Source organism: Triticum urartu, chromosome 5A, assembly GCF_056163025.1.
Source record: "Triticum urartu cultivar PI428250 chromosome 5A, HENAU_Tu73, whole genome shotgun sequence".
Taxonomy (NCBI): domain Eukaryota; kingdom Viridiplantae; phylum Streptophyta; class Magnoliopsida; order Poales; family Poaceae; genus Triticum; species Triticum urartu.
In genome coordinates this window covers 385,716,782-385,738,919 of record NC_141877.1, presented here as the reverse complement: position 1 = coordinate 385,738,919, position 22,138 = coordinate 385,716,782, and the positions used below count along the sequence as shown (strand labels likewise).

The window sequence follows — 22,138 nt, the reverse complement described above, 5'->3', positions numbered from 1 at the left end:
AGTTTCTACAAATATTTACAACATGGCAATTATTATTCAAACATGACAGATGGATATATTAGTGCCAAATGTAGAACTAGCTACCTAATCATAGTAAGCTATCGGGAGGGGGTATATATCGACAACGACGACACTAAATCTATGTCCCTCGACGACCCTCGTTCCCGATAAAAAAAAGAGGAAGAAGAAGAAAAATAAGAGGAGAAGAAAGAATAGAGGAGAAGATCTCCTCTATTCTTTCTTCTCCTCTTTTTTTTCTTCTTCCTCTTCTTTTTTTATCCTCTTCTTCCTCTCATGTTCGATAGGATTGCCGAGGGGTCGGGAGGTTGCCTAGTGTCAAGGGATTCAACAAAACCATGTCTTCATCATTAGGCGAAAGTAACATGTGCATGATGGTACGAAGCTCTTCAAAGTTGTTCTGGAACGGACTCCCAGATAGGATAATCCGCCTTTTGGTACAAAGTTCAGCAAGAGCCTTCCGAATATCGCTATTTGGAAGGCCTTTGCTGAATTGGTACCAAAAGGCGGATTATTCTATCCGGGACTCCATTCCAAAACAACTTTGCAGAACTTCGTACCAACATGCCCTGGTTACTTCCGGCTAATGATGAAGGCATGGATTTCTTCAATACTTTGACACTAGGAAACCTCTCTCGACCCCTCGGCGATCCTCGACCCCTCGACGACCCTGGAACCCTCGACCCCTCGACGATCCTCTTCTTCCTCTCATGTTCGAGAGGATCGCCGAGGGGTCGGGAGGTTGCCTAGTGTCAAGGGATTCAACAAAACCATGTCTTCATCATTAGGCGAAAGTAATATGTGCATGATGGTACGAAGCTCTTCAAAGTTGTTCTGGAACGGACTCCCAGATAGGATAATCCGCCTTTTGGTACAAAGTTCAGCAAGAGCCTTCCGAATATCGCTATTTGGAAGGCCTTTGATGAATTGGTACCAAAAGGCGGATTATTCTATCCGGGACTCCATTCCAAAACAACTTTGCAGAACTTCGTACCAACATGCCCTGGTTACTTCCGGCTAATGATGAAGGCATGGATTTCTTCAATACTTTGACACTAGGAAACCTCTCTCGACCCCTCGGCGATCCTCGACCCCTCGACGACCCTCGACCCTCCTCTTCTTCTTATTTATTTCTCCTCTTCTTTTCGGTAGAGGAAACCCTAAATAGCTAGCAAGTATCGTGGGTGTGAGATACATGTGGCCTTCGGTGTCGGACACTACATCCACGTCCCACAAGTGACGTGGGCGTCGAAGCCCGCGCCACTTGTGGGATGTGGATGTAGTGTCTGACACCGACGGTACATGTATCTCACACCGACGATACTTTCTATTTAGGGTTTCTCCTCTACCGCTCGGCGACCCTCTCGACGACCCTCGTTCCCGATAAAATAAAGAGGAAGAAGAAGAAGAAGAAAGAAGAGAAGAAAGAATAGAGGAGAAGACTTCCTCTTCTTCCTCTCCTCTTCTTCCCCTTCTTCCTCGCCTCTCTCATGAATGTCCGGCGTTCTCGGCCCCCCCCCCCCGCCCCCACATGTCGAAGAAAAAAAAGAAGAAGAAAAAAGAGGAGAAGAAGAAAGGAATAGAGGAGAAAAGAGAAAATAGAATATGAATAGAGGAGAAAAGAGAAAATAGAATATATATTCTATTTTTCTCTTCTTCTCCTCTATTCCTTTCTTCTTCTCCTCTTCTTTTTCTTCTTTTTTCTTCTTCTTATTTATTTCTCCTCGTCTTCCTCTCCCCTCTCGGCGACCCTAGACCCCCTCTCGACCCTCGACCCCTAGGCGACCGTCGACCCCTCTCTTTTTTTTCTTCCTCTTCTATTTTATCCTCTTCTTCCTCTACCGCTCAGCGACCCTCGTTCCCGATAAAAAAAGAGGAAGAAGAAGAAAAAAAGAGGAGAAGAAAGAATAGAGGAGAAGATCTCCTCTATTCTTTCTTCTCCTCTTTTTTCTTTTCTTATTCCTCTTCTTTTTTTATCCTCTTCCTCCTCTCATGTTCGACGACCCTCGACCTCTCGGCGACCCTAGACCCCCTCTCGACCCCCTCTTCTTCTCCCTCTTCTAATTCATTTGTTCATATGAATATACAAACATTTTCATATTTACAATAATTAATATCACCAAAAAAAATCTATGAACAGAAAAAAATCCTAATTTTTCTAAAAAACTATCTTTTGCATATATACATGAACATAGATATATACACAGAGAACATATATATACATATATATAAAAAATCATATATATGAAAAAAAGCATATATATGAAAAAAATGCTAGCTAGGGCGCCGGCCGGACCAGAGGAGGACCGCGGAGTCGGCGGCGAGGATGGCGACGGGGCAGTGGGCGCGCGCTTGGGGTAGGAGACGCGGGCGACGGCGACGGCGGGCCGGGGCGGCGGGCGTCGGGCAAGGGGCCGGCACTGGCGACGGCGAGGGCGAGACGGGGCGGTGCGCGTCGGGGCAGGGACGAGGGCGACGGCGACGGGGGCGGGCCGGGGCGGCGCGCGTCGCGGGCAACGGCGATGATGGGCGCGGGCGACGGTGACGATGGGGGCGGGCGGCGTCGGGGCAGCCTGGCGGCGTCAGGGGCGGCAACTGCAAGATGAGAATGAAAAATTCCAAAGTGTGGCCTTATATAGAAGAGGCTTTAGTCTCGGTTCGTGGCAGCAACCGGGACTAAAGGTGGGAATTAGTCCCGGTTGGTGCCACGAACCGAGACCAATGTCCTCTTTTCGGCAGCCCAAAGGGTGGGAAGCGAAGCCCATTGGTCCCGGTTGGTGGCACCAACCGGGACTAAAGGGGGGCAATGGTCACGGCTGGTGCCACCAACCGGGACCAATGCCACCTTTAGTCCCGGTTGGTGCCACCAACCGGGACCAATACCCTTGTGCTGCCCCGCGCCCAAAAGTTTAGTCCCACATCGCTAGTTGACAGCGCCCAACACCAGTTTATAAGCTCTTCTGCCTCCTGCCTCTCGAACTCCTCTGAACTGCAGGCCTATGGGCCTAATTTGACACTGCTTTGCCTGTGGGCCTATTGGGCCTTCTGCGGGCCTGAATCCTGGCCCATGTAGGGTTTCTAGTCGTATTCAGGCCGTGGAGGCCCAGTAGGTGGCATTTTTTTTTGGTTTTTTCTTTTTTATTTCTACATTTTTTTCTATTTATTTTTTATTTCTACTTACAACTAAATACTTACAGTTTTTTAGTGATTTATTTTTGCTTTTAGGTCACAAAAATTATAAACTTTCTGTTAGTGCCATTAGTTTTAAATTTTAAATAGTTTAAATTTGAATTTTTAAAAATTTGTGTGAATCACTAGTTTATGAATAACTTTACTATAAAATTAGAATTTTTTTTCTATTTATTTTTTATTTCTACTTACAACTAAATACTTACAGTTTTTTAGTGATTTCTTTTTGCTTTTAGGTCACAAAAATTATAAACTTTCTGTTAGTGCCATTAGTTTTAAATTTTAAATAGTTTAAATTTGAATTTTTAAAAATTTGTGTGAATCACTAGTTTATGAATAACTTTACTATAAAATTAGAATTTTTTTCTTCTTTGCTATTTATTTTTTATTTATACTTACAATTAAATACTTATAGTTTGATTTTAGGTCACACAAATTATATTCTTTTTGCTATTGAAGAATATTATAGTTTTATTTTAGTTGATCATAACATAATATTTTAATTGATTGTTTTTATTTTCATAAAAGTTTTGTATTTCATTCTGTTTGCTATTAATTCATTCTTGGAGCTAAATGACTCTGAAATTGGAAAGCATTTCAAAATGAACTCTGAAAAGGTTGAAAGTTGGCATGGTATCATCATTTCACCCACATAGCATGTTCCAAAAAGTAGAGAGGGTTACGACAAAAACTTGATGCACTTCGTGTATAAAATGGACAATCACTTTCGAAGTATCAAAGTTTCGAACCATAAGACATGAAAGCATTTCAAATGAACTCTGAAAAAGTTGAAAGTTGGGATGGTATCATAATTTCACCCACATAGCATTTGCTTATTGCGGGAGAAAGTCTTCACTTTTTCTTCGCTTGTGTCATTTGCTTATTGCGCCGTAACCATGGATAATCTTCATTGTTTATCAGGATGCTTGGGTCAGCCTTGACATTGAAGGGAGGAATTTCATGAAACTTTTCATAATCTTCAGACATGTCTGTCTTGCCGTCCACTCCCAGGATGTCGCTTTTTCCTGAAAGAACTATGTGGCGCTTTGGCTCATCGTATGATGTATTCGCTTCCTTATCTTTTCTTTTTCTCAGTTTGGTAGACATGTCCTTCACATAGATAACCTGTGCCACATCATTGGCTAGGACGAACGGTTCGTCAGTGTACCCAAGATTTTTCAGATCCACTGTTGTCATTCCGTACTGTGGGTCTACCTGTACCCCGCCGCCTAACAGATTGACCCATTTGCACTTAAACAAAGGGACCTTAAAATCAGGTCCGTAGTCAAGTTCCCATATGTCCACTATGTAACCATAATATGTGTCCTTTCCGCTCTCGGTTGCTGCATCAAAGCGGACACCGCTGTTTTGGTTGGTGCTCTTTTGATCTTGGGCGATCGTGTAAAATGTATTCCCATTTATCTCGTATCCTTTGTAAGTCAATACAGTCAAAGATGGTCCCCTGGACAACAAGTACAACTCATCACAAACAGTGTTGTCACCTCTGAGACATGTTTCCAACCAACTACTGAAAGTCCTGATGTGTTCACATGTAATCCAGTCGTCGCACTGCTCCGGGTGTTTGGAGCGCAGACTGTTCTTGTGTTCATCGACATACGGGGTCACCAAGGTAGAGTTCTGTAAAACTGTGTAGTGTTCTTGAGACCAAGAATATCCGTCCCTGCATATTATTGAGTCTCTTCCCAGAGTGCCTTTTCCAGTCAGTCTCCCCTCATACCGTGATTTAGGGAGACCTATCTTGTTAAGGCCAGGAATGAAGTCAACACAAAACCCGATAACATCCTCTGTTTGATGGCCCATGGAGATGCTTCCTTCTGGCCTAGCGCGGTTACGGACATATTTCTTTAGGACTCCCATGAACCTCTCAAAGGGGAACATATTGTGTAGAAATACGGGCCCCAGGATGACAATCTCGTCGACTAGATGAACTAGGACGTGCGTCATGATATTGAAGAAGGATGGTGGGAACACCAGCTCGAAACTGACAAGACATTGCTCCACATCACTCCTTAGCCTTGGTACGATTTCTGGATCGATCACCTTCTGAGAGATTGCATTGAGGAATGCACATAGCTTCACAATGGCTAATCGAACGTTTTCCGGTAGAAGCCCCCTCAATGCAACCAGAAGCAGTTGTGTCATAATCACGTGGCAGTCATGAGACTTTAGGTTCTGAAACTTTTTCTCTGGCATATTTATTATTCCCTTTATATTCGACGAGAAGCCAGTCGTGACCTTCATACTGAGCAGGCATTCAAAGAAGATTTCTTTCTCTTCTTTCGTAAGAGCGTAGCTGGCAGGACCTTTATACTGCTTCGGAGGCATGCCGTCTTTTTCATGCAAACGTTGCAGGTCCTCTCGTGCCTCAGGTGTATCTTTTGTCTTCCCATACACGCCCAAGAAGCCTAGCAGGTTCACGCAAAGGTTCTTCGTCACGTGCATCACGTCGATTGAGGAGCGGACCTCTAGGTCTTTCCAGTAGGGTAGGTCCCAAAATATAGATTTCTTCTTCCACATGGGTGCGTGTCCCTCAGCGTCATTCGGAACAGTTAGTCCACCGGGACCCTTTCCAAAGATTACGTAGTGTAAATCATTGACCATAGCAAGCACGTGATCACCGGTGCGCATGGCGGGCTTCTTCCGGTGATCTGCCTCGCCTTTGAAATGCTTGCCTTTCTTTCGACATTGATGGTTGGTCGGAAGAAATCGACGATGGCCCAGGTACACATTCTTCCTGCATTTGTCCAGGTATATACTTCCAGTGTCATCTAAACAGTGCGTGCATGCGTGGTATCCTTTGTTTGTCTGTCCTGAAAGGTTACTGAGAGCGGGCCAATCGTTGATGGTCACGAACAGCAACGCCTTAAGGTTAAATTCCTCCTGTCTGTGCTCATCCCACGTACGTACACCGTTTCCATTCCACAGCTGTAAAAGTTCTTCAACTAATGGCCTTAGGTACACATCAATTTCATTGCCGGGTTGCTTAGGGCCTTGGATGAGAACTGGCATCATAATGAACTTCCGCTTCATGCACATCCAAGGAGGAAGGTTATACATACATAGAGTCACAGGCCAGGTGTTGTGATTGCTGCTCTGCTCCCCGAAAGGATTAATGCCATCCGCGCTTAAAGCAAACCATACATTCCTTGGGTCCTTTGCAAACTCATCCCAGTACTTTCTCTCGATTTTTCTCCACTGCGACCCGTCAGCGGGTGCTCTCAACTTCCCATCTTTCTTTCGGTTCTCACTGTGTCATCGCATCAACTTGGCATGCTCTTCATTTCTGAACAGACGTTTCAACCGTGGTATTATAGGAGCATACCACATCACCTTCGCAGGAACCCTCTTCCTGAGGGGCTCGCCGTCAACATCACCAGGGTCATCTCGTCTGATCTTATACCGCAACGCACCGCATACCGGGCATGCATTCAGATCCTTGTATGCACCGCGGTAGAGGATGCAGTCATTAGGGCATGCATGTATCTTCTCCACCTCCAATCCTAGAGGGCATACGACCTTCTTTGCTGCGTATGTACTGTCGGGCAATTCGTTATCGTTTGGAAGCTTCTTCTTCAATATTTTCAGTAGCTTCTCAAATCCTTTGTCAGCCACAGCATTCTCTGCCTTCCACTGCAGCAATTCCAGTACGGTACCGAGCTTTGTGTTGCCATCTTCGCAATTGGGGTATAACCCTTTTTTGTGATCCTCTAACATGCGATCGAACTTCAGCTTCTCCTTTTGACTAATGCATTGCGTCCTTGCATCGACAATGACCCGGCGGAGATCATCATCATCGGGCACATCGTCTGGTTCCTCTTGATCTTCAGCAGCTTCACCCGTGGCAGCATCATTGGGCACATCGTCTGGTTCCTCTTGATCTTCACCAGCTCCCCCCGTTGCAGCATCACCGTATTCAGGGGGCACATAGTTGTCATCGTACTCTTCTTCTTCGCCATCTTCCATCATAACCCCTATTTCTCCGTGCCTCGTCCAAACATTATAGTGTGGCATGAAACCCTTGTAAAGCAGGTGGGAGTGAAGGATTTTCCGGTTAGAGTAAGACCTCGTATTCCCACATTCAGTGCATGGACAACACATAAAACCATTCTGCTTGTTTGCCTCAGCCGCATCGAGAAACTCATGCACGCCCTTAATGTACTCACGGGTGTGTCTGTCACCGTACATCCATTGTCGGTTCATCTGCGTGCATTATATATAATTAAGTGTCCAAATTAATAGAAGTTCATCATCACATTAAAACCAAAGTGCATACATAGTTCTCATCTAACAACATATAGCTCTCCAGAGCATCTAATTAATTAAACCATACATTGAAACTATGTAAAACATTTCAATGCGAAAACAAATGCGATCATAATCGCAACCAAGGTAACAATTGATCCAACGGCATAATGATACCAAGCCTCGGTATGAATGGCATATTTTCTAATCTTTCTAATCTTCAAGCGCATTGCATCCATCTTGATCTTGTGATCATCGACGACATCCGCAACATGCAACTCCAATATCATCTTCTCCTCCTCAATTTTTTTTATTTTTTCCTTCAACAAATTGTTTTCTTCTTCAACTAAATTTAACCTCTCGACAATAGGGTCGGTTGGCATTTCCAATTCACATACATCCTAGATAAATAAAATCTATGTCACGTTGGTCGGCATAATTTTCATAAACAATAAATGAACCAATAGTTATAAAGATAATATACATACCAAATCCGAATCATAGACAGGATGAGGGCCGACGGGGGCGGATACCAAAACCATCGCACTATATAAGATGCAATAATAAATGTAAGAAAATGATACAAGTGTCTATCTAAACATACAAGTAAGAATATTTTTCCTTTCAGAAAGAAGATAAGAACAAGAGGCTCACCACGGTGGTGTCGGTGATGAGATCGGCGCGGGTGATCGACGGCGGTGAAGACGGGGACGGGGCGTGACGGACCGCTAAATCTAGACAAATCTTGAGGAAAATGGAGCTTGGAGGTCGAGCTTCGAGAGGAGAAAGCTTAAGTAGTGTGGCTCGGGCATTCCATCGAACACCTCATGTGCATAGGAGGTGAGCTAGAGCACCACAAAGCCCTCTCCCCCTCGGCCAGAAAAAACAGAGCACTGTGCTCTGCTCTTGCGCGAGGGGGTATATATAGGCACCTCATTGGTCCCGGTTGGTGGCATGAACCGGGACTAAAGGGGAGCCTTTGGTCCCGGTTCAAGCCACCAACCGGGACCAATGGTGGTGGGCCAGGAGCGAGGCCCATTGGTCCCGGTTCGTCCCACCAACCGGGACCAAAAGGTCCAGACGAACCGGGACCAATGGCCCACGTGGCCCGGCCGGCCCCCTGGGCTCACGAACCGGGACCAATGGCCCACGTGGCCCGGCCGGCCCCCTGGGCTCACGAACCGGGACCAATGCCCACATTTTCTACACTGAACCGGGACTAATGGGCTGAGCCGGCCTGGACCATAGCCCTGTTTTCTACTAGTGTTAAGCACCGCGAACAGCTCCGAGATCATCTTCATCCCTTGCATTTATAGTTCATCACGAAGTTGTAGTAGCTTGGTGATAGTGACTGGAAAACTCTTTCAATCACTATCTTATCTGAAAGTTTAACTCCCACTTGATTCAAGCGATTGTAGCACCCGGACATTATGAGCACATGCTCATTGGCTGAGCTATTCTCCTCCATCTTGTAGGCAAAGAATGTGACGCCCGGATATTTAAGCTACAGTGACCTCACACTAATGGTGCCATGTCATCACGTTTAACTAAGACAATTTTCCACTTGATAAAAATCAAAGCCAATTTCAAATTTAAAATAAAGTTAAATACGTTATTTCTTTAAACAGTAAAACTAAATTGTTCCCAATGTTGAAAATAAACCATAGTTAATTCTGGTGGATAAAAACTATGTCACTTGCTTGCTTAATTAAAAGTTGTCACCCAAAAACAGTACCTAAAGAGCCCTTTTTAATCCAATTTCTTTTGAAAAAAATTCAGATGAAATTATCTTGCCTCAAAACCTTTTTATGGCAGTGCTAAATATTGCAAAGTATTTATGTGGCACCATTAGATATTTTACAAAACTATTTTTGTGGCCTAACAATTTGCAAAACAGTAAAGAATATAGGAAACGTAAAAAGAAAGGAAAGGAATAAAAGGAAAATCCTCCCTGTGCACTTAGCCCATCCCTTCTACTGTACCAGGCCCAGCCCACCACCAGGGCCTTTCCTCAACCCCTGTACAGGAGAGAGGCGGAGCCATGGCGTGGAGCTGGCGCGCCCGTCCACGTCGCCGATGGGCGCGTGTCAACCATCCGCCGGCACCCTTGACCTAGTTAAGCTGGAGCCCGACCCAGTGGACGAACCCTAGCCCTCGCTATCCCCTCGCTCCCTCTCTCTCCCTCAAAATTTGTTCGTGCCCGAGCTGCTCGCCATGGTGGCCGTCGTCGTCATGGCCACTGGCCTCCCCGACTCTTGATAATACGTCCATGGGCTCCTCCATCGCCGCCTCCTTCGCCCTCGACTAAGGTCTCCAGCTAGGAGAGCCCCGTGCGCCGCCATCGACTATCTTCTCCGCGCACGGCCGCCCGCCATTCGTCGTCGATCTCCATCACCGGCGCCTCCCGGCCTCAGCGAGCTCGTCCAAGGCCTCCCCGGGGTGAGCCTCCGCCCGTTCCCCCTTTTCCCCTCTCCCCAACGCCTTTTGCCGCCGCCCCGCGCTGCCCAAGCTCCGGTCGTTGGCCGTGGTCCGCGCCCGCGCCTCATGCCACGGTGCCCTGTACGCGCCCTGATGCGCTCCCTGGCCGCGTTCGGCCTCGCGCTGGCCATCCCTTGGCCGCACCCCGTCGCTTCCGTCGTCGTGTGTCGCGCCCGCAGCCTGCTACTTTACCGCTGTTGCCGCTGAAACTCTGCTGTTGTTGCCTGCTTCATACTGCTGCTTCTTGTTACTACTACGGATGCATAGCTGCTGCCGCCGCTGCTATTCCTTAACTGATGCCGCTGCTGTTTGCTGGTCTTCCTAGCGCGTATCTGCACAGTCGTATCTGCAAAGTTGTTTGATGAACAAATAACTGACGAAACTGGACTGGCTTATAAAGGTACCGAAGAAACCCATGACTAGCAGAGAGCTTGCCCCGCCCAAGCATGGTCTTGTGCTATGTGTGCGTTTGTGTGCACACCCGCAAGGCTAGCTGTGCAATTAGGACGACCCTTGTTTATTAGAGCTTGGTTAGTTAGTGCTAAATTAGTCTAACAACAGATGACGTTTGGTCCCCTATTAATTAGATTTGTTTTATTTATTTGTTTATAGGTATAGCATATGACATGCGAGACCCCACCATGTTCTGTTGACAGTTGACCGGTCAACTGTTGACTGCTGAGTCAATAGTTGACCAGGCCCACCAGTCAGCCTCTCTGGCTGTGTACCCAATGGGTGCATCTAGCATTTTGCTATTATTTCCAATTTGTTAATAAATTCAGTAAACGCAATAAAACTTTGAAATTCATATAAAATAAACCGTAAGTCAAATGAAAATACTTTATACATGAAAGTTGCTCACAACGACGAGACGAACTCGAATACGCAGTCCGTTTGTCCGCCACACGTCCCTAGCATAGCGTACACGCAACTTTCCCCTTTCGGTTCATCTGTCCGAAAACGCGAAACACCGGAAATACTTCCCGGATGTTTCCCCCCTTTGTCGGTATCACCTATCCCTACGTTAGGTCACCCCTAGCACAACGTATTGCCGCATCTTGCTTTGTGTTACATTTGATTGCTTTGTTATTTATTGTGTTCCCCTCCGTTACTTCTTTCCGGAAGACTCCGAGATTGCTGCCGATATCCGTGTGTTCGACTACATTGAAGATGACCCCTCCTTCTTGCCAGAGCAACCAGGCAAGCCTCCCCCCTTTGATCACCAGATATCACATATTCTGCTCTCTACTGCTTGCATTAGAGTAGTGTAGCATGTTACTGTTATCCGTTAATCCTATTCTGATGCATAGCCTGTCCTTGCTACTACTGTTGTTACCTTTACCTACAATCCTACATGCTTAGTATAGGATGCTAGTATTCCATCTGTGGCCCTACATTCTTGTCCGTCTGCCTTGCTATACTATCGGGTCGTGATCACTCGGGAGGTGATCACGGGTATATACTTATATTCTTTACATGATACCTGTGGTGACTAAAGTCGGGTCGGCTCGTAGGAGTACCCGCGAGTGATTCACGGATTGGGTCCGAAAGGGCGTTTGTCCCGACGACCCTTTGAGTGGATCTTTGTGACGGAGCGACAGGGCAGGTTGAGACCACCTAGGAGAGAGGTGGGCCTGGCCTTGGTCGGCGTCCATGGTTATTTCTAAATAACACGCTAAACGAGATCTTGGTATTTGATCTGAGTCTGGCCACTGGCCTATACGCACTAACCAACTACGCGGGAACAGTTATGGGCACTCGGCGTCGTGGTATCAGTCGAAGCCTTCGTGACGTCAGCGACTGAGCGGCGTGTGCCGGATTGGACTGGAACGCCTGCTAGGCTAGGTCTGCTTCCGGCCACCCTCGCAATGTGTAGGTGTGCAATGGGCGATGGGCCCAGACCCCTGCGCCATAGGATTTAGACCGGCGTGCTGACCTCTTTGTTGTGCCTATGTAGGGCTGCGACGTGTTGATCTTTCGAGGCCGGGCATGACCCAGTAAAGTGTGTCCGGACAAAGGGGATCGAGCGTGTTGGGAAATGTGGTGCACCCCTGCAGGGAAGTTAATCTATTCGAATAGCCATGATTTTCGATAACAGGACGACTTGGAGTTGTACTTTGACCTTATGACAACTAGAACCGGATACTTAATAAAACACACCCTTCCAAGTGCCAGATACAACCCGGTGGTCGCTTTCTAACAGGGCGATGAGGGGACGATCGCCGGGTAGGATTATGCTACATGATGCTACTTGGTGGACTTACCTTCTGTTCTCTTGTACATGTTGCAAGATGAAGGTGGCCAGAAGCGTAGTCTTCGATAGGACTAGTTATCCCCCTCTTATTCCGGCATTCTGCAATTCAGTCCACATATGATACCCTTATTCCATTTGATACCAATGCATACATATGTAGTGTAGCTCCTTGCTTGCGAGTACTTTGGATGAGTACTCACGGTTGCTTTGCTCCCTCTTTTTTCCCTTTCTATACCCGATTGCTGCGACCAGACGATGGAGTCCAGGAGCCAGACGCCACCGTCGACTACACTGGAGGTGCCTACTACTACGTGCAGTCCGCTAACGACGACCAGGAGTAGTTTAGGAGGATCCCAGGTAGGAGGCATGCGCCTCTTTCGATCTATATCTCAGTTTGTGCTAGCCTTTTTAAGGCAAACTTGTTTACTTATGTTTGTACTCAGATATTGTTGCTTCCGCTGACTCGTCTATGATTGAGCTCTTGTATTCGAGCCTTCGAGGCCCCTGGCTTGTAATATGATACTTGTATGACTTATTTTATTTGTAGAGTTGTGTTGTGATATCTTCCCGTGAGTCCCTGATCTTGATCGTAACGTACACGTTTGCGTGTATGATTAGTGTACGATTGAATCGGAGGCCACAAAGAACTTGTCAGAGGTCTCATACCTCTCAACATGGGCGCACTCTCAGCCGCCGCCACATGTCGCACTCTCGGCGCTTTCAGCGGATTTTGTTTTTTTATTTTTCTGCACACGTTTTCGCCTTTTTAGATGTTTTTCCCCTGTTTTTTGGCTTTTCGGGTTTTCACCGGTCTTTCTTAGCTTTTGGACAATTTTAAAAAAATCATGAAAAAACACTTTTTTGCTTTCGCGGGGGGCGCGGATTTGCTTTCGCGAGAGGCATGGTCGTGCCTTTCGGAAATGAAAAAAATGTTTTTCTTTCGTAAAAGGCACGGGTTTGCTTCTGGAGTGGCGCAGATTTGCTTTCGCAAGAGGCACGGCCGTGCCTCTCGAAAACGAAAAAACGCATTTTTTTCACAAGGCACAGTCGTCGTGCCTCTTGTGCGAGAGGCACGGGTTTACTTCTCATGGAGGCACTGATTTGCTTCTACAAGAGGCATGTCGTGCCTCTTTCGAAAAGGAAAAAAACGTGCTTCCTATTTATTTTTCATCTGTTTTTTTTTTGTGAATTTTCTTTTTCATCAAAAGCTAACAACATGGGATCTAGTTTTAAAAATCTCCATGCGAGGAATCCAACAGCGAAAGCAGTTTAAAATTTAGATGCACAGTATAAAAGATTAAACATTTTGAATAAACAAATCTACAAAAAAAAGGAAACTCCCAAGTTGCAACAATGTACCACTTGTCGGCAACCTCGAGAGTTAGGAGGACCATTGCAAGGAGTGCTCCGTAGAGCATCTCTAGCAAATCCCGCAAGTCGCCGTCCCATAAATCAGCCCAAAAAGCATAGTTCACCAAACCTTTAAGGGATTTGCTAGAGATGTTCTTAATTAGTGATTTTGGGGGTTGGTACCTGGCATGATATTGCAAGTTCTGGCGTTTTTTCCTATTTGTTTTTCACTCAAATAACATCAGTTGGTACGGTTACTAAGTTGAAACAGTATAACAATATAACATTCTCAAAACAGAAAATCCGCATTGCATAGTTCTCCACGTCGAGGATAACCTCCGGTCAAGAAATTTTCCAACTTTCTACCAACGAGCTACAAGATCTCACGTCATCAAGCAGCCAATTTATCCTTGCCGCGTGAGGCAACGTTCTTGGCGACCTCAGCAATCTCTTCCATTTGATTGTCCACCAATTCATTTAGCTGCTGCTCCTGAGTGGCGAGATCTTCCGGCTGCTGCTGGACTGTCTGATTATCTTCTTCCCCGCCCTCCTTTGTCCAGAACACAGCAAATGACGTGTCCTCATCGAAACTAGTGGGCACTTGGACAAGCCGCTTCCCGTTGGTTCCAGAGGCGCCACCGAGCAGCTCACCTTTGGTGCGGTCGTAGATGCAGGCCCTGAAGTTGTCGATGCACTTGAGGTTTTCGGCGTCAAGGTGTAGATAGATCAGAATTTCCCAGCACCGCAGGAACTGCTTCTTGTTGATCTTCAGCTTCTGCCGCACGGTCTCGGCCAGGTCAGCCGGCGGAACCATTATCGAACTGCGAGTTCTTTTAGACAGGTTGGTCTGTTCTAGAGACAAGACCATAGCACCAAGTGCAGGCTTGATTGGCTCAAAGGTGAGGAGACGGAGACAGTCGATGGACGAACGTACATACTGCAGGTAATCAGAAGGGTCTTCGATAGTTACGTCATACATGTTCTCGGATTCTGCAATAGAATTGATTGCCTCAAGAAGACGACGGCCGTGCCCTTCACCCTGATAAGGTGGTAAGACCAGTATCTGATTAAAGTAAAAGAAACATATCAGCCAACATCCAAAGTAGAGTCCAAAACCAACTTTATTTTCCAAAAATCAGGTTATGCAATTATGTTCATGTCGGTTCAAACATTGGAAACAACAAAATGTATATGAGCTTGCTTTAAACAACGATGCAGACACATGAAGAAATAGACAGTAAAAGCTGCAATACCAACCTGACTGATACGCAAGCGAGTGCTCTCAGGGTAATGATAAAAATGGTGGACAGCTGCAAAGCCTAGCAACTGAAATTTTGAAGCAGATGACTCAAGCTCTGCCTTCTTCACTACAAGGAGCATTTGCCATCCATGTTCCGTGATATCTATAGGTGTGGAACCTAGAGTGTGATGATGTTAGAAAAGGGTTCCAAATATAACCGACCACTATACTCTAAAACTTTCAGTTACCTTCAACCAGAAGCAAAACAAGTGATACCAAACGTGAATAAAGGTATGCAGCAGCACCTTGGAGTTCAACTCGAACAATCTGACAATAGAAAAGGAGATCAATTTCAGTACATGTGCAACCCCAAAGAATGGCAATGGATTGAATGCAAACTGTCATTAAAGTAAACGACCTAAACCACATAACCATTCGTTCTCACAATTACATTAACCTTTACTTTTTAGAAGCATCGATGCAAAAATTGCATCTTAGTATTAAGTAATAGCACTTGATAGGAAAACATGTATTTTAAGGACTTCAGTTTGCATGCTGAATTCATAACTAAGTTAACAAAACGCATCAATCGCGCAACGGGACAACAAAAATACCTACCTGAACTGACAGATCATCTTCATCTGATGCATCATGTTTAATGGAATTACCATTCTTCACAACATCACTGCAGAAGTTTGAAATAAGTTCTGCCTGCTTCCAGGAGCAGTAAAGAAATGATCTATGGCCGAGCTCTACAAATAAAGGTACCTGATGCACTGGCATTCCTTTGAGAATGCCTCCAGAAATTCATCTTTTTCTACTAGGTTTTCCCCGAAAATGTTCTGTCAAAAAGAATAAACGAGTCTTAGATCATGCACATGGAAGTTTCTTTAATTACAACAGATATTCTAAACAGGCAGATCTTACCTGAAGGACAGGCTTTATATCTGTGATCCCTTTCCCTCCCTGAAAGAAATTTAGTTGATTGTATGATATTTGATAGCTTGAGAAAATCAGGAAATGCTTAGTTGCCATTACTAATAAATACAAAACAAGTGAAGTTTCAAATCCAGGATTAACTCACTGAGTCATTCGTACAGACAGAAAACATTACTGAAATTGAAGTCGTAGTGGTGTTGATTAATGGTTACACAGAATGAATGCAATTAACAAAATGAAGATTTCCATTCTGGTGAAATCATGTAAAAGCATGGCAAATACTACCTCTATAACTTAATATAAGACGTTTTTTGACACTGTCATAGTGTCTAAAAACGTATTATATTAAGTTATAGAGGGAGTACATGCTATTAAATAGCAGCATCAAAATAGCTACATCATATTCCATTACGGTTGCAAATGGAACACGAGGTGCCAGTTATAAAGCATATTAAACGCAACATGCTATTACAGTAATTCAGCAAGTATTTTTAGCAGATGAAAACGAAATGCTTCAGGTTTAGGTCAACAACAACAACCAAGCCTTTAGTCCCAAACAAGTTGGGGTAGGCTAGAGGTGAAACCCATAAGATCTCACAACCAACTCATTAAAAAGGGGATGCAACACGAGGACTTCCCAGGAGGTCACCGATCCTAGTACTACTCTCGGCTCTCGCCCAAGCATACATACTCAGTCATAACAAATATATACTGGTAGCCACTAACCATACATACTCGGATACTCTTACGATAAAATAAAATTACATGAGGTTAAAATTAAGAAACACATTGCAATAAATGGTAATGACTGGGGTAACAAGCATACAAATTATCTGAGGTTCTGTAGGCAAAGCTACAATTCATGACAGATGTAATTTCTTATAGAAGTCTCAAAATATCACAATAGAATAACCAATACTTGCAAAATAGTACTCACATCAGATGTTTCCTGGAATGAAATCTCGGCATATGCATGAAATGATATAGCACTTATCCACACATTGATCTGCACCAAGTGATATATCAGACATAAACAAATAGCATCCCATATTGCAAATTACAAGCATGTGAAACTTAAACATTGAAATAAAAATATCATGGGTTGAAGAGCCTGTCTTTTTTATCGTAAGACTATCTACAGATAAGAAATCATAATTTTGCTTTCTACCTTGAGATTTGTGTAGCCATATATCTTGCCATCTTCACCAAAGAAATGGTTTAGGTCAAATGGCTCAATGGGAGTGCTGTCTGCTGAGCCCACCTCGTCAGGGTTTCTTGCTGTAGTAATGCCAATAACAAAATACATTAAGGATCTGAAGAAGCGAAAATAACAAGATTATATATTCACTGAGCCTAGTTTGAAACCCTGCAGGCATAATTCTTTGCTTTATTGCAGTTAATTAAATTTGGCAACTAGATATGAAAGGCTCGTAATTTAGAATGATGTTACATGGAATGGTGAAAAATGCCATTCTTACACTATATAATGTTTTTCGCATGAACTTTTAGTACACCAAAGATGCTTGTATTTTTCTCCTCAATGATGATAGACTAAGTTACTGCTACAAAATTCCCTCTGTAATTCCAAGCTATGTAGGATAGTTTGAAATTGCACAACAGGAACTAGAAAGTAGAGACTAATGCTTGCTGCCAAGATACTGCACACCAGATGGGACTAAGGAAAGCAATTTCATACCAATAAACACTTGCATGCATTCATTCGCTTCAGTTCCAGCATCTGTTGAACATGTAAAAAGAGATAGCATTAAATTTGGCCATGTACCTATACAAAACAAATTACCTAGAAGCACTGAAATCAGTGCCCGATCTAGAAAGGCCTCATAGGGGCTGCCAACCTTACACAAATGCATTTGAGCACTGCTAATAGACACATGTTAGCCTAATTAGTATAGGTTAAAATATAAAAAAATGTATTTTGGAGGGGATGCCATGGCACCCATGTCACCCCCACTGGATCCGCCACTGGCTGAAACGCGCATCAGAGATGAACACAGCTGCACCATGAGTAACAAATGTAAACAATAGCTCTACAAGCCCGATACAATAAAAATGGAGTGATTGCTCTTCCTGTTTCTACAGGCCAATACAATCATAAACAAATAAACAGTTTATTGTACCACTCATCACCATAATTAACAGGTCAAACAGCTAGCGATTTCGTATGCAAACTAACGAGGATATGAAGTTCTCACGCAATGTGCAGTGCCCATCTTAATCCTTTGACATGCTGAAAGCAACCATGCAAAAATAACCAGTCCAACAAGTCCATAAGTACGAAATAAAACGCTTGAGGAATGCGCAGCCTCCCATCGGAATTGACCACACAGAACTGTCCAGTGTCGAAACCAAATGTGTTGGCAAGGTCACTTCCCCTGTTGACTAGCACAGAACAAAATGAAGAGAGAGAAAAAAAACGAAGCACACTGATATTGCCCGGAGAAGAAAGGCCACTCCGTCTGAATCCAACGGAACACGAATACAGCGGCACAAACACCTCGACTGAGGGCACCTCAGTCTCTCTCAGCTGAGTGGCCCCGTGTGCGTGTGTCTACGAGCCTACGCGGAAGCGCGCCTGAATCTAACAACACGCTCGCGGGAACATCAGGCCGTAGCCCGAGCACGAACCCCGACCTCGAGAACCAAATCTACGAATCGAGAGAGGATGTGGGGGAAAGGCGGGGTTGCGTACCGATGCCGGCGAAGCCGACGCGGCGGCGCTTGCTGGTGTCGGCGGCGGCGGCGTCGCTCCCCTTCTGCTTGAGAGCCATGGGTGGCTGCCGATCCGGTGGCGGAGGCGGAGGCGGGGGGGTCGAGGGGGGCTCTAGGGTTTCGGGGTTTGGAGAGGAGAAGACGCGGGAGATGGCGGAAGGGGGGAGGCGGGAAATGGGGAATTGCTGCGGAGTGCCCGCCTCTTGGCGACAACAAGTGAGACAGCCAGGGGTAGATTAGGAATTCACTATCTTCTTCTTCTTTTCTTTTCGAAGTGGCCTTTGCTCCCACGCCAGATCTCACCGTTGGCCCCTCCCCTCTTCCCCTGGCTTGCTGGTCGTGAGTAGGGCAAGAGCCATCTCTTTTCGTAGTCTGGCGGAGAATAGTCCTCGATGTTCTTTCTCTGCTCCGACTCGTAGGGCATGTAGAGGTGCGTTTATCTTTTTAGGTTCGGTCCGATTTGGTCTTCGGCGAATCTATTTGAGTTTTGCTAAAGCACATCTAGATGTGTCATAAGTATTGCACATCTAAGTCATATCATTGATTTTACATTGAAATTCATATGAATATTTTCTTTCTCTTTTTCCTTTTTCTCTTTATGCTTGATTCACTTACTTAGATGTGCAATAACTAGAGCACATCTAGATGTGCCCTAGACACACCCAATCTATTTAGATACGGTTGGTGTTTGTTTTCACAGATCCATCTGGAATCGACTGGTGTTTCTTGTCATTGATGTGTTTACATGTTTGGTTTTTTCAATCTATATTTTTCTTTATCGGCGATGTATATTGTTTTAGTGCACTGGTCCTTTGAAGTCTTAGCACGATAACTTTTTGATTGTGAACTACAACAAGATTTGTACAAGTCCGGTGAGGAAGAAGGATGACAGCGGTGTGCTTTCGACTCGTTTTAGTATTTGTATTGTAGTTGTCATTGGATGGTCGGTTGCAATTTTTGTTAACTCTAGGAATCTTTGTACTGTTGTTACATTTTACATTTTATTATAGATCCAAAGACTTTAAAAAAATGTATATTGTCTATTCATCGCCAATTTTGTTATGTTTACTTTTTAACTTTTAAGACCTTCACCTTTGATAGCAGACCATTGCAGCTTATCATTGTATTGTCGTGTATTTTTCGATTGGCTGTCTCTTTGTGTTCTGTTCGTCTAAGCAACCAAATAACGACCAGTTAGGTTTTTCAAACTTCTTAGCTTTTGAATACATCAGAAACATCTTATAACCAGCTAATGGATTGGTCACTAGTAAGGGCCTCTTTGATTTGCAGGATTCTAAAAACACGGGGATATGACAAACATAGGATTGAAATGTCATGTTCATCTCAATGCCATGTGATTTTGGATTGTTTGATTGCATCATAGAAAAAATAAAGAATTTCTTTCAAAGAGATTTGAGTGTATGCTAGAAAACCTATAGGAAGTAACAAAAAGTCCTTAGGAAAAATTCCTATAGGATCCATTCCTACGAATAAAACAAGCAACATTGGAATATTCCCAAGATTCTAATCCTCCAAAATTCATATGAAAATCCTTTGAGATTCAAAGGAGCCTTAATTATACCAATACTCCTTTTTCTACTTCCATTTTTCTAAACAACTGAGACCGGTCGCTAATAAGTATGGAAGCAATCATACTTTATGCTGATCCAATATAAAAGAATTATGAATCTTTCGGGCAGTCAACTGAACTCCGGAACTTACACAAAAGTAAAGCCATAGTGATAATTAATCATCTGAATACTCCAGCCATGTTAAGTCAAGTCAAAGATGAATTTTAATATCATTCTATCAAAGTGAACCCTGCTCAATCATAGATGTCACGCCTTATTCACCTCGGTAGATTCCCGAGAATGCTCCTTGCATAGTAGTCTCGACTTATTCTCTCCGGCGGTGGTGAAAGGTTGACTTGTTCGGCGGAGTGGGTTGTATTGTTTAGTTTATTTTTGTGCGGTTGGCAACGTCGCTCACAATGGTGGGCTTATCCCGTGGAGTTTGAGTGGGTTTGGCCTTACATGTATCGGGTTTTTGTTAGTTTCCACAATTAACCGAGCAACAACCGTCCACTTGATTAACGTAATAGATAAAGTTTTTGCCTTGCGTTAAAAAAATCTGCTCAATCATTAATGCTCGAGCTAGTATCTGGCGCGAGAAATCTTTTTTTTTTTCCTGACGGGAGAACTTTGTTGCGTTGGAATGTTTACAAGAATACATGTCAGAAACATAGGATCTGGAAACTAAGGGACTACTATGCTCCTTAAAATTTAGCTCCACCCTAGAAAACGCAAGACAAATAGGGTAGCTCCACATTTCGCCACTCTGCAAAAACTAGAATCTGTGATACAACTCCTAATTTTTTGTGAAGCTCTTCAGGGGTGCTCCAAAAGACTCTACAAGCTGAAGTTGAGGGAAAATTACCCACCACTGCCATCAGTAAGTGTATACCCTTTTATTTCTCCTCACTCTTCCAATCAAATAGATCATTTCCACCAAGCGGGTCGGCAAGCAAGCCGATTGTTCTAGGGGAGTTTATTTTTATTTTTTTACTCCTTCATTTAGTTTTTCAAAAAACACGAAAAACATTTGTTAAAAAGTCTGAAAACTTTTTTGAAACGCGAGCATTTTTTATTTTTTTTGAATTTGTTTGAAAGCACAAACATTTTTTCCAAAATCATAAACAATTTTTGTCAGGAAAGAGATTTTAATTTGATAATTTGATATTTTTTGAATGTTTTGAACTTTTTTTTGAAATGTTTAACATTTAAAAATGAATCATTTTTCGAGAAAGTGAACAAAATTTCAACATTCTGTATGTGAAAAAAGAGAGGTCTCCTTTGGTTTGGAGGAATTTTATATGATAGAATTTCTATAGAAAAAATTCCTTTAGAGTCAGGGCTGACCGAGCTCACATTGGGCTCGCAGGATTCCTTCATGGGCTTTCTTTGTATGGTGCGTCGTGCGCTATCCGGCCAGCCTCTGTCACACCAACTAGCGGCGACCGTCACCGCTTTCCCTCGCCGCCGGTGCTACCACGCCGCCACCAACGCCATACTCTGCATCTGAAGATGCATCCTCACCCAACGCCTCTGTTATCCCGTCACACATTCCGTCTCCTCTCTCCCGCCACCCAACGCCTCTGTTATTCAGCCGCCTATTCCGTCTCCTCTTTCCATTCAATCCCTAATTCTCCTGCACAACACTTGATTACTGGCTCCGCGTTCAATCCCTAATGCTCCTGCCATTGCCCATTGCTTGATCTCATCTACGATTAGAATACAATACTCATCAATCGATCTAATATCCACACAACATGACGGTAGAATCAAACCCCTTTCCTCCTCGCCATTTCGTCCTCGGTTGGTGTAGGAATATGCTCCCTCTATCTAGAATTACTTATCATAGAAAATAGATGTATCTAACGTATTTTAGTTCTGGATATATCCATTTTTATCCATTTCTGCGACAAGTAATTTGGGAAGAGGGAAATATATATTGTGGAACTAAGATCCGTTCACATGGCCCTACTACTAATCATCCTGGAAGAAGATAAAGAACATGGTTTAGATGTCACTATTATAATTTTTTTAGGTGCAGATGTCACTATTTTCATTGTACTGATGAAGCATATTTGTGCTTTAACATATTTTATACAGACCTGC

The 22,138-nt window shown here is 44.1% G+C and overlaps 1 protein-coding gene and 1 long non-coding RNA gene across 3 annotated transcripts; one reads left to right on the top strand and one right to left on the bottom strand.

Moving 5' to 3' along the window:
• Positions 1-9,286: 9,286 nt before the first annotated feature.
• Positions 9,287-12,748, top strand: LOC147971498 (uncharacterized). Of its 2 annotated transcripts, XR_015604695.1 has the most exons (3): positions 9,344-9,909; positions 11,074-11,148; positions 12,455-12,748. It is a non-coding gene; the product is annotated as an uncharacterized LOC147971498 (long non-coding RNA). The 2 variants fall into 2 exon arrangements; XR_015604694.1 differs by having other exon boundaries at positions 9,287-9,909; positions 11,074-12,748.
• A 1,062-nt stretch (positions 12,749-13,810) lies between these two features.
• On the bottom strand, positions 13,811-18,680 carry HAG2 (histone acetyltransferase of the GNAT family 2). Its single transcript, XM_048674065.2, has 10 exons — positions 18,442-18,680; positions 17,428-17,469; positions 16,900-17,009; positions 16,669-16,737; positions 15,720-15,758; positions 15,561-15,634; positions 15,411-15,477; positions 15,041-15,119; positions 14,810-14,970; positions 13,811-14,615 (listed from the first exon to the last, which is right to left on the bottom strand). Exons 1-10 carry the CDS (start codon positions 18,518-18,520, stop codon positions 13,944-13,946), a joined length of 1,392 nt encoding a protein of 463 aa, XP_048530022.1. The 5' UTR covers positions 18,521-18,680; the 3' UTR covers positions 13,811-13,943.
• Positions 18,681-22,138: the final 3,458 nt, after the last annotated feature.

What these genes read in the sequence shown, in the direction of transcription:
- HAG2 (XM_048674065.2), bottom strand. Translation starts at nt 18,520, where the DNA reads ATGGCTCTCAAGCAGAAGGGGAGCGACGCCGCCGCCGCCGACACCAGC. An exon ending in ATGGCTACACAAATCTCAAG is followed by an intron (nt 16,738 to 16,899) that starts GTAGAAAGCAAA and finishes CACTTGGTGCAG; the next exon opens with ATCAATGTGTGGATAAGTGC. An exon ending in AAGGAATGCCAGTGCATCAG is followed by an intron (nt 15,478 to 15,560) that starts GTACCTTTATTT and finishes AAACTTCTGCAG; the next exon opens with TGATGTTGTGAAGAATGGTA.